The sequence below is a fragment of the Bufo bufo genome, chromosome 3, assembly GCF_905171765.1.
Source record: "Bufo bufo chromosome 3, aBufBuf1.1, whole genome shotgun sequence".
NCBI classification, from domain to species: domain Eukaryota; kingdom Metazoa; phylum Chordata; class Amphibia; order Anura; family Bufonidae; genus Bufo; species Bufo bufo.
This window is the reverse complement of record NC_053391.1, coordinates 511,659,207-511,671,921: the sequence shown is the minus strand read 5'-3', so window position 1 is coordinate 511,671,921 and position 12,715 is coordinate 511,659,207. Positions and strand designations below refer to the sequence as shown.

Genomic DNA, 12,715 nt, shown 5'->3' with positions numbered 1-12,715 from the left:
GTGCACCCTTCTTTTTGCATGAGATTTCTATCCCGCCCTCGAGTACTGCTTTGGGACGTCCCATGGTACTGCGTCCCCCAATGCCATTAAGGAGAAAATTGGATTTTTGTACTTGCCGTAAAATCTGTTTCTCGTTAAATGCATTGGGGGACACAGATCCCACCCTCTGTTTTTACTTCTCTCCCTATCACCGGGCTATTGTTCCCATATTATCTCCCGGTCTAGGACATGTTGGTTCTTCACCTTTTTGTTTCTCTCTCCTACTGCTTTTGGTACAAACTGAATAACCTAGTGCTGTGGAGAGGGTATAGTCCACCTGGGTGGAGACAACCTTTTTGATGTCTAGTGCCTCCTAGTGGTAGCTGGGCATATACCCATGGTACTGTGTCCCCCAATGCATTGAACGAGAAACGGATTTTACGGTAAGTACAAAAATCCAATTACTTCCAAAAGGCCGATAAGCATGTTTAATATATTAATTCACTACCTCTTGTGATCATTGTCAGGACATAGTAAAAGTCATTAGGTTATTTCCCATTGAAGCCTATGCAAAAACGAAGACTCTGCAGTCCACAAGTTACTTCAACCCAACATTCGCAGGACATCCAACAAGGTTGAATTTCTTGCAACTGTCATGTCCTGGCAACCTGTGCAATGTGGCCGTATTCACTTTCAGACAGCGCCATGCATTTTTACCCTGTTAATCAGTCCTCCTTTCTTACATGGTATATAACGCATGGTTTTCGCAAAGAGATTGATGAGAAGCCCCAGTTCCAAATTTAGGCTGGGGCTTCTCATCAGTCTATTTGCTAAAACTGTGTGTTATATACCATGTAAGAAAGGCACACCGAATAACGGGGAGGCTGTGACTTACTGTACACTGGCAGGGGTTAAACTAGCTTGTAAAGGCGATGCATTGATGCTTACACTAGGAGGCATTAAGGCAGATCTACTAAGACTGGCTTTACAAACGAGAGTCTTAGTATAAAGTCGTCCAGGCAAAATGTCATTTATTAAAGGGTTTCTGTCACCAGAATTAACCCTATTAAACTAGCTGACATTAGCGATGTGCTAACGTCAGCTGAACCTAACTAGCCTATTCCTACTTTTATCTATGCCCCTGTTACTCCAGAAGTATACTTTTTATCATATGCTAATTAGCCTCTAGGTGCGGAGGGGGGCATTGCCCCTGCTCCAAGAGGCTCTGTTCTCCCACCTTTGGCCACGCCCTGCTACACTAGATTGACAGGGCCAGGCAGCCTTCACCTCCAACTGCCGGCCCTGTGCGCTGGGAAAATCTCGCGCCCTTCAGTATTAGGCGCAGTCGCTAATGTCAGCTAGTTTAATAGGGTTAATTCTGGTGACAGAAACCCTTTAAAGGGGTTTTCTGAATTTTCCTCTGGATAGGTCATCAGCATCTGATTAGTGGGAGTTTGACACCCGGGACCCCCGCCGATCAGCTGTTTAGGAAGACACCGATGCTTGCAGTAGCACCGCGGCCTTCTTTCAGCTTTTCCTAGGCCAGTGACCACACGTTCATCGATCACGTGGCCTAGGCAATATCAAGTACAGCCGCTATACAGTTTGTGGCTGATGTTTGGCGATGGAATGACAGTACTTGGGGACAACTGTGGTTGGCACTCATGGGAGTGATGCAGTGGCTGGCACTGAGTGGAGAAGGGACATGATGTGGACAAGTCTTACTCAAATATTGGTAACTTGTTTTTGTTGTTGCGGATTCTGTACTAGAAAGCGGGGAGAGAATAGTACAGACTCCATGCTTTCATCCTGTAAAGAGGACCTGCCGCTTCTCCTGAAATGTTAGTTTTAACAACTACTTGTATCCCTCTTGTAATAACAATACTGGAGCATCTATACAATGTGCCATTCCTGTATTATTCTTGCTAGAAGTTATGAATGAATTGCTAGTAGTCTGCAGTGAAGGTCCAGATGGTTGTTACCAATGAGGGTGTGTTCCTGCACAGTCTGGAACTATCCAGTCAGTGCTGCCAGTGTCAGACTGTGCAGGGACACCACCCAACTGGGCTTCAATACAAACTGCTAGCAATTTATTCATAACTTCTAGCAGAAATAATAAAGGAACGGTACAACACAGAGTTGTAAGAAAAGATGCTCCAGAATTATCACATGGGGAATGCAAGTGGTGGCAGAGGGAATGTATGATAAATTCACCTCAGATGTTGGTTTCCTCCCCTTCCATTTCTTGGCTTAGTGTCTCTTTGCTATATCCTTCCTATTACACTACCGGAAACTGAAAAACAAAAAAAACACATCTGGAAAACTTAATGTGATGGAGCTGAGATGAAGTATAACCTGCTAGTGGTGCTTGGTCCAAGGGGGTGCACCCTTTATTTTGGGTTCTGCAGCAGGGTATATGTTGAGGCAGGGTCACATTAATATTGGGTGGCATCTCTCTTTGCTGTGATACAGGTTACCACCCCGGCATGTGTGTCATTCCAAGCTCTTTCAACCTGGACCTATAGTTCACCCAAGGTGGCAGTTTGCTGCTGTGCATGAGAGATCCTTTGCCCCATCCAGTCCCAGACACTCTCGTTGGGGGAGATATCTGATGATTGAGCTGGCCAGAGGAGCTGCTGGATACACTGATAAGCTCGTTGTGTAGTGCGGGCAGTATATGGGTGGGTGTTATCTTGTAGGAACACCATGTCTCCAAAACTGAGTAAAAGCAGTGGGACTGGATCCATGATGTCTTGGACATACCTTCTGGTATTCATGGAGTGAACATTGACCAGCCTTTGGTAACGGCCATGGTAGCTAGTGGTATCCTGTTGTTGGTCCTGTGTCCTTGCACTATGCCTAATGGCCCTCTTGCCCTCCTGTGAACTCTGATGTGGCCATCATTAGTACCAAGGCCGAACCTGCTTTACTTACTAAACACTGTTGTTTGCCATTGATGACAGCATCAGAGTTCACAGGAGGGCTGGAGAGCGACTACTACCATAATGCATAGTGCGGATGGATACAGGACCAACACCAGGTGTCATGGTGTGAGATACCATGGCCACTCCTGTCTGGTATTCATGGAGTGAACGTTGACCAGCCTTTGGTATGTCCAGGATGTTGTGTTCTACCAGCAGCTCCTCTGTCAAGCTCAATCACCAGATCTCTGCCCCATCAAGAGTGTCTGGGACTGGATGGGGCGAAGGATCTCTCATGCAGAGCAGCCAACAACCACCTTGGCTGAACTATGGGCCCAAGTTGAAAGACATACTGCAGAAGGATATCCAGCATCTGTATGACGGTTACCGTTATAAAGGGGGCACCACCTTGGATGTGCGATCACTGAACAAGCAGCATTAGCAGTTTATAGCTGGTCTTTCTCAGGTCTGTCACATTAACCTCCCCAAAAGTCATATTAAAATTGGAAAAACCCTCCCAAAAATGTTACTTCTTTATTGTAGTTCTTACATTTGTTTGAAGTGAATATAGTTGTCTCACAACTCTGGTTACTGAAGTGCATTTTAACCCCTTAGTGACTTACCGTAACTAATTTTAGCCTTAGAGGGTTTATCCAATGTATAAAACATGCCCCTCATAGATTATACTTACCTTGCTCCCTGGCAGCCATGTCGCTCCTGATCCCCGCACAGCCGCCGCTGCATCTCCCTCTTGCGTGGATCAAAACATCCAGATACGGGTAAGCAGCCAATAGCAGGCCGTGCAGGTGGCGCTAGGGAGGTTCGCCTCCCTCGCGGCCTGCTATTGGCTGCTCCCCTTGTCGCTGGATGTTTTGATCCGCACGACGTGGAGATGCAGTGGCGGCTGTGCGGGGATCAGGAGGAGCGGGGTAAGTATAATCTATATGAGGGGCCTCCGCATTGGGGCGGAATGTGTTAGACCAGTGGTGGCGAATTATGGCACAGGTGCTCGGAGCCCTCTCTGTAGGCACCCACGCCCTGGAAAATGTCTAAGGCGTACCAATATGCCTTAGACTTTTCCTTAGTTAAATTGCCGTATTGGAACTTTGCGATATAAGTGGGTTTTGGGTTGCGGTTTTTGCACTCGGCCTCTAAACGGTTCACCACCACTATGTTACAACTTTGGATAACCCCTTTAAAGGGTATGCTGGTTATTACAAGTTATCCCCTATCCCTGTCCATCTTCTGGTCCGTGGCTTGTTTACTTCGTCCTGGGCATGGTCATGGTCATTTGCTGCAGCCAATAACTGGGTTCAGCAGATGCAGGCTGCAGTCAGCACTGAAAAGTATTTTTTTTTATTTCCCGGTAGTACATAAGGAAACTAATGACACAATCTAAAATGGAAAAGTCTGTTTTTCAGCAGCAAGACATGGTGTGCTCTAGAATAGGACTGTTCACTTGTGCACATCATCGCCCACACACTAGCCGTCAGCCACAGTGATGTTACCAGCGGGTATTTTTGATACTCCCCGCATTTGACAGCTTGGCATTTATCAGACAGTTTACTTTTGTGGTGCTGATATACGTTGTCTCGCTCAGGATTCAGGTCTCTGTACTCGGTGGATAATGAGAGCTGACTTCATCATGTATATAGTGTATAAAGAACGATCTGTATCTATACGTGAAGCCCTACCTACAGGACACAGAACTGGCCGAATGCTGTTTTATGACTCCGACAAAAAGCCGCAATGGCATGTCAAGTAGATACGAGCCTGTGAATGGGGGCCTGAATGTACCCTATTAGTGTGTGTGAGTAAATATTCAGCATAGAGATTCCCTGAACAGTCCATAGACCCCTAAAGCGCTCCCATCCCCTGGGCCAGCGTACCTCAGCACACTACTTTCTACTGTACAGGAAAGCGGTCTGCTACGTAGGCTCTGCCGAGTATTTATTTATATTTTTTAACCATTTAGGCCTATGTATATTGTAGGCTAGAGTACGGAAATCTTAAAGGATTTTGGTGTCTGGATAATAATTCCAAAGGGAATCTCAGTTTTTGTTTTTTATCAGTCTGCCTGTAACAGGCTGAATGAATGGATAGAACAGCAGTGCTTGGTTCTTCACTTTGTGCCCCTTTGTCAGAGATTTCTACAGATATGAGTTAGTATGATGGGTGTAGTAAGTCCCTGTACACATTATAGACCATTGTAGTATTAAAGGGGTTTTCAGAGACTAAAAGGGGTTGTCCGGGATTTTACTATTGATGACCTATCCTCAGGATCGGCACCTCCGCCGATCAGCTGTATGAGGAGATGGCACGCAGTTGATCGGCTGGGGTGCTGGGTTTCAGAGCCCTGCCGATCTGATATTGATGACCTATCTTGAGGATAGGTCATCAATAGTAAAAGCCCGGACAAGCCCTTTAAATACTGAGGACCTATCCTCTGGATAGTAAATGAAGAGCGGTAGCGGCAGCATCTCCAGTGAATCCTTTATTGGACGGCCACCTCTTTTCATTTACTATACGGTCGACTGCTGAGGATCTGCGTTCGTGGCTCGGCTGTTGCATTACCGATGTGGCCATTTATACCCGTGGGTGCTGCTCTACAAACACTTTTGTCTACTATCCTCTGGATAGGTCATCAGTACCTGATTGGAGGGGATCCAACAGCTGGGACACCCGCTGACCAATGCTCCTGTGAGCGCCGCCGCCTTCTCTCAGCTTTCCCTAGGCCAGTGACGACAAACTTATAGGCCACATGACCTAGGAGCAGCTCGGCCCCATAGAAGTGAATGGGGCTGAGCTTCAATCCAAAGCACATCCGCTGTACAATACACGGCGCTGTGCTTGGTGAGCTGCAAGAAGATAGATAATAGTATAGAGCCACAGTACTCCAATGATTCTTTATCTTCTAAAGTTTATTTGCACCGAAAATAGCAAAGTGTCGACCTATCGGTCTTTATCAAGCTTACAACATAATACCGCCACAGTGAACATTGAAATACTTGCACAATATCTCTCATTGGTCACACATTCCCCTACATTAACCTCCTCCTTCCTAGGATCTATTCCCAATAGAAAGTTAGCACATTCATAGGATTATTCATAGCATTTATATACCATGTCACATGCTGCGGGAACATCTCCAAGGATTCTCATTATCATCTTTCTTACAGCAAAACATTTAATATCGGACGTCCTACAATCTCAACTGCGCATGCGTTCTGACATCACCTCTCTACTGGTTACGCACATCTGCCCTAAAGTGGACACTTCTCAGTTCTCATTTCCAGGGTTCCGTCATCTCGCAATCACACGGGCCAACTTCTGGTCACCTGACCTAGTCATGTGACCCTGTGTCACTATGATGCCGCGTCTCACATGTGTTTCACCGATCACCTGACCTCCTGGTTGCCTAGATACTGGACGCTAAGTGTATCAAAGTCGCGTTATCTCCTGATTTCTCAATGTCCACGAAAGTAAATCCTTTTCTAAATCATATAAGCGGGGAGGACAATACAAACACCAGGCGGCCCATGCGGACAGGGTACAGTTCACCAATTTGGCATTCCATTTATAATCACCTCCAGGAAATCATTCCAATCCATATACTCAGAAGGATAATACAGGGCGTATATAAGGCTGTCCACCAGGCTGTCCACCATCCACTACTAGACAGATTAACAGACCCCATGCGCTGGTGGATCACTTCCCAGATCTTGGAGTCACCTCATCTTACAGTCACATTCATTCCTGAGGGATCTCCAGACGATGGATGGCTCCAACCCCAATACTGGGGTAGAGTCAACCCTCCCAGCTTTCCCTCATTTCATTTGTGGACATGCCTGAGCTGCAAGAAGGCCACCGAGCTCAGAGGAGCACTGGTGCCTTCTCAAGCAGCTAATCGGCGGGGGCCTCGGGTGTCGGACCCCACCAATCAAATACTGATGACTTATCCAGCGGATGGGTCATCAGTATGAAACTCTCGGAAAACCTTTTTCAAATCAGTTTAATGCGGTGCTCTAAAAAATGTGGTTGAACTCACAGGTTATAGTGCAAACAACACTCATCCTGTGCCTTAGGGCTCATTCAGACAGCCGTATGCTGTTCGCAAAAATGCGGATCCGTTTTTTTTGCGGATAGTTCAGCATGTCCGCAAAAAACGGATTGCATTCAGTTTTTTTGCTGACCAATAGACTTCAATGGGGCCATGTCCTGATTTTCACTGACAAGTATAGGACATGTTTTACTTGTTTTGATGAGCTGTGCAATGGAAGAAAAGGCCCCATAGAAGTGAATGGGACAGTATCTAATCCGCCAAAAAAACGGATCCGCATTTTTGCTGACAGCATATGGCCGTCTGAATGAGCCCTTATAGTTAAAGTGCTGCTGCAGACAAAAGAGGAAAAAATGATGTTCCAAATCAATGCAAGGTGTTCCTCATTCCGAAATGTAAAGCAGGGAAAGGTGGTTTAGGGTGTCAGTACATAGAATGACCACAGTGTGGTGCTGTTCATTTGCAGATTGTAACCTTTCTCTAGCAGTCAAATAGGCGCAAAACTACTGCAGTCATATGTCTTCACAAGTAACATGCTAGATTTTTTTTGTGTGTATTTAGGGTATTAGAAATCCAAACCAATTTAGTCTTCATGTTGCATAACTGATTAGAAAAAAAGACCAGAGATGGCCAAATTGTAGGAGTGGAAACAATGTCCACCCAACAAAACCAAAGGTCACCTATGCAAATAACTCTGTACCAGCTCCAGAGTGAAACGAGCAAATAAACAAAGAACAGAGCTCATAATACCGTATGTAAAAATATGATTTTTATTATAACATGATTAAAATATATTATATATAATATGCCGTTAAAAAGTGAAGGAGAGTGACAGAGAAAGTGCCATCCTGGCGCTGCACACGTATCAAAAAGAAATCTAATAATGAATAACAGACGTATCCAGATGTAATATAGTTAACAACTATTAGAAAATAGTACATATAAAGAAAATATGGAAAATATAAGGTGAGTCTCAATCAGAATGGCTGCACGGCTAAAGGATAAGGGATTACATTCATGTGCTATAGTGTCCAAACTGGAGGTAATCCACAGTAATAACCAGGTGTCGAAAAAACACCTATAACCAATGCCAATAAAGCCAAGAGACGGGGACTTGCCTGATAATGATAGTGTGCTGTACCAACCAGGATGGCGCTACCCCGACGCGCGTTTCGGCGAAGGCACGCCGAAATATGCGTCGGGGTAGCGCCATCCTGGTTGGTACAGCACACTATCATTATCAGGTGAGTCCCCGTCTCTTGGCTTTATTGGCATTGGTTATACCGTAGGTGTTTTTTCGACACCTGGTTATTACTGTGGATTACCTCCAGTTTGGACACTATAGCACATGCATGTAATCCCTTATCCTTTAGCCGTGCAGCCATTCTGATTGAGACTCGCCTTATATTTTCTTTATATGTACTATTTTCTAATAGTTGTTAACTATATTACATCTGAATACGTCTGTTATTCATTATTAGATTTCTTTTTGATACGTGTGCAGCGCCAGGATGGCACTTTCTCTGTCACTCTCCTTCACTTTTTAACGGCATACTATATATAATATATTTAAATCATATTTTTACATACGGTATTATGGGCTCCGTTCTTTGTTTATTTGCATGTTGCATAACTGGCATACATTTTGATCTCCTATTAGGCAGAAAAAGCTGTGTTGTTGGACTTTTTATGTTACTGTCTCTTGATGTTTTTGCAGTTTCTTAAGCAGTTGGGAGTCGGCAGTAGCTGGCAGTTTGTAGATGTCTATGGACTTGACCCTGAGCTCCTCAGTTTGGTGCCTCGCCCTGTCTGTGGTCTTCTACTTCTCTTCCCCATAACAGAAAAGGTAAGTTTCTCTTCTATCACAGAAATGCTCATCAGCTATACTGTATGGGAGCTGGAGGAACATGGCACCTTTATTCTGTCCCTCTGTTGTATCCTCATATGTGTACCGTGCTCCACAGAAATATCCTAGAACATAATGGGTGGATATAAAACTACTAGAACAATTTCACTGTACAGTGTGGAACCATACATTTATGTCCCTTGCTAGCAAACATATCTACCACTACTACCCAGTTATGGGTTACTGCTGCAACCAGTGAGTGGCCAAGTGGTCAGTTTCTGCATGGCAAGACCTGCTGGGACAGGACTGCCATGGGATCGGTGAGGTGAGTATTACTGCAGTCTGTCATTCACCTGCAATAGCTGTTTGCCAAGCGTACATTCGAACGGCAGCTATTTCTCCCACTCCCCACGAACCAATACACATACAGTGGATATAAAAAGTCTACACACCCCTGTTAAATTGTTAGGTTTCTGTGATGTAAAAATATGAGACAAAGATAAATCATTTCAGAACTTTTTCCACCTTTTAATGTGACCTATAAACTGTACAACTTAATTAAAAAACAAACTGAAATCTTTTAGGTAGAGGGAAGAAAAAATATAAAAATTAAATAATATGGTTGCATAAATGTGCACACCCTAAACTAATACTTTGTTGAAGCACCTTTTGATTTTATTACAGCACTCAGTCTTTTTGGGTATGAGTCTATCAGCATGGCACATTTTGACTTGACAAGATTTGCCCACTCTTCTTTGCAAAAACACTCCAAATCTGTCAGATTGCGAGGGCATCTCCTGTGCACAGCCCTCTTCAGATCACCTCACAGATTTTCAATCGGATTCAGGTCTGGGCTCTGGCTGGAACATTCCAAGACTTTAATCTTCTTCTGGTGAAGCCATTCCTTTGTTGATTTGGATGTATGCTTTGGGTCATTGTCATGCTGAAAGATGAAGTTCCTCTTCATGTTCAGCTTTCTAGCAGAAGCCTGAAGGTTTTGTGCCAATATTGACTGGTATTTGGAACTGTTCATAATTCCCTCTAGCTTAACTAAGGCCCCAGTTCCAGCTGAAGAAAAACAGCCCCAAAGCATGATGCAGCCACCACCATGCTTCACTGTGGGTATGGTGTTCTTTTGGTGATGTGCAGTGTTGTTTTCGCGCCAAACATATCTTTTGGAATCATGGCCACAAAGTTCAACCTTAATTTCTTCAGACCATAACACCTTTACCCACATGGGAGACTTTAGATGTGTTTTTGCAAAATGTAGCCTGGCTTGGATGTTTTTCTTCTTAAGAAAAGTCTTTCGTCTTGCCACTCTACCCCATAGCCCAGACATATGAAGAATACGGGAGATTGTTGTCACATGTACCACACAGCCAGTACTTGCCAGATATTCCTGCAGCTCCTTTAATGTTGCTGTAGGCCTCTTGGTAGCCTCCCAGACCAGTTTTCTTCTCGTCTTTTCATCAATTCTGGAGGGACGTCCAGTTCTTGGTAATGTCACTGTTGTGCCATATTTTCTCCACTTGATGATGACTGTCTTCACTGTGTTCCATGGTATATCTAATGCCTTGGACATTCTCTTGTCCCCTTCTCCTGACTGATACCTTTTAACAATGAGATCCCTCTGATGCTTTGGAAGCTCTCTGTGGACCATGGCTTTTGCTGTGGGATGCGACTAAGAAAATTTCAGGAAAGACCAACTAGAGCAGCTGAACTTTATTTGGGGTTAATCAGAAGCACTTTAAATGATGGCAGGTGTATGCTGACTCCTATTGTGATTGCTTAATTCTGAACACAGCTACATCCCCAGTTATAAGAGGGTGTGCACACTTATGCAACCACATTATTTTAGTTTTTTTTTGTTTTCTTCCCTCCACCTAAAAGATTCCAGTTTGTTTTTCAATTGAGTGGTACAGTTTATAGGTCTCATTAAAGGTGGAAAAAGTTCTGAAATGATTTATCTTTGTCTCATATTTTACCGCACAGAAACCTGACCTTTTGACATGGTGTGTAGACTTTTTATATCCACTGTACATGCTTGCTTTGGCTGAGCATGCATGTGTGTTTACTGTCTATCAGTCCTTTATTCTCCTTGAGGATCAAGCATGTTGTAATTCAGCATGCCTGATCCTTCTTTCCCATGGCATTGTGTGTCCGGTGAGTCAGCACATCTCTTTACATGTAATATAGTTGACCAGTCCCGCAGAAATCGGTTCGTTCAGCCTTCTTTGGAACCCAGGAAGAAAAAGATGGCTGCTGGGCTAAGAAGGGAGACAACATGCTACTCTGCGTTTCTCAGCAATATATATGCGTTAACTCCTATATAAACACTAAACACCACACACAATCGTAAGCAAAAACTTTATCGATAATCCAACATATGGACATATACATCTAACATAAATGATAAAAACATGTACTAAAGAGAGTGCAAGAATATGAAGAAAAGATTCCTCCAACCACAGGGACAGATATGCATCAATAATAAGGCTCAGCAGTCACGGTAGTGTATGTTAAACACAGGCCCATGCCAACCGGCATCCTCAAACAGCATGTCCCTGAAGACGTCAGCAGTAAGCCCACAATGGGAACTGCCAAGTCAACCAAGTATAGACCGAGAGCTATAATATAAATAAATAATACATACCCAGGTTGGAGGGAACGGCCCTACGTCCGTTTCGCAGTCGCGCTTTTTCACAGTTCACAACCCACCTATCATCTAACCCCTTCTATATACTCCTCATAAGTAACCAACAGCCAATAAGCTGTCTCGATTGCCCGTGCCTCCTACTATGTGACCGGCACATGTGTGATTTTGCGATGCCGCGGCCCCGTCACACGGAAGGCCGCACCACGTGATGCATCACCTGATGCGGCCAAGCGCCCGGGACGCAGCATCACACAGCAGTCACATGATCGGTACTGGGTAAATATACAATATAGTTTACCCCTTATAGCTGTCAAACCGCCCCCCCACCCCATCTATTACAATCACGTGAGATTCCATCATATTAAAACACATACCAATAGGGGACACATCGCCCAATACATTATTCATCTAAAACACATACCCCGTATTAAAAATCCTTTACAAAAATCATCAACAATGGTGTACATATATATAATTAAAAAAAGGAGTATTAGACTTGATAAATATAAATAGCGTAATACATGATTCCATAACACAATAAAATAGGATGAAAGTAATACTATTGCATATATGAATGAGTGAAAGTGACGTGAACAAATAAAATTGTGCAGAAAACAAAAAACAGTGCAGAAGGTGCTAAAGTGCAAGTGCAAAATGACCAACACAATCAAGTGACAAATTAATAATATATAATGTACATATTATAATAGTCATACAAAATCAAGACTATTATTCCAAACTGAAGAAGAAGCAAGGAGAGGCACAAGTCACAATTAATTGGTACACCATTCCATCAAAATACGTAGTCGCGAATATGAATGTCATGTCCCATGATCTAAACACCACAATAATAATTAGGGATCGACCGATTATCGGTTTGGCCGATATTATCGGCCGATATTGAGGATTTTGAACGTTATCGGTATCGGCATCTATTTTGCCGATATACCGATAACGTATGGGGAACACAGAACGCGCTGCTCTCAGCGCTCTGTGTTCCCTCCGCAGCACGTAGAAGGAAGCCGTGTCTCCTCCCCCTGTGCTGCTGCTGCCGCTGCCGCCAATGAGGGGATAGAACATAAGAGGAGGGGCGGGGCTGTGGCCGCTGCGCCACCAATGAAGATAAGCCTTTCATTCATTCATATATACAGGAGGCGGGAGCTGGCTGCAGAATCACATAGCCGGCTCCCGACCTCTATGAGCAATAGCTGCGGTCCGCGGTAGTTAACTCCTCAGGTGCCGCGGATCGCAGC

The 12,715-nt window shown here is 44.2% G+C and overlaps 1 protein-coding gene across 1 annotated transcript in view; it reads left to right on the top strand.

The window, feature by feature from the left end:
* UCHL3 (ubiquitin C-terminal hydrolase L3) overlaps positions 1-12,715 on the top strand; it is a 76,900-nt gene that overhangs the window by 13,305 nt on the left and 50,880 nt on the right. Inside the window, exon 3 of the mRNA XM_040425344.1 lies at positions 8,678-8,806. Within this exon, the coding sequence (XP_040281278.1) occupies positions 8,678-8,806 (129 nt within the window). The remainder of the gene's footprint in view (positions 1-8,677; positions 8,807-12,715) is intronic.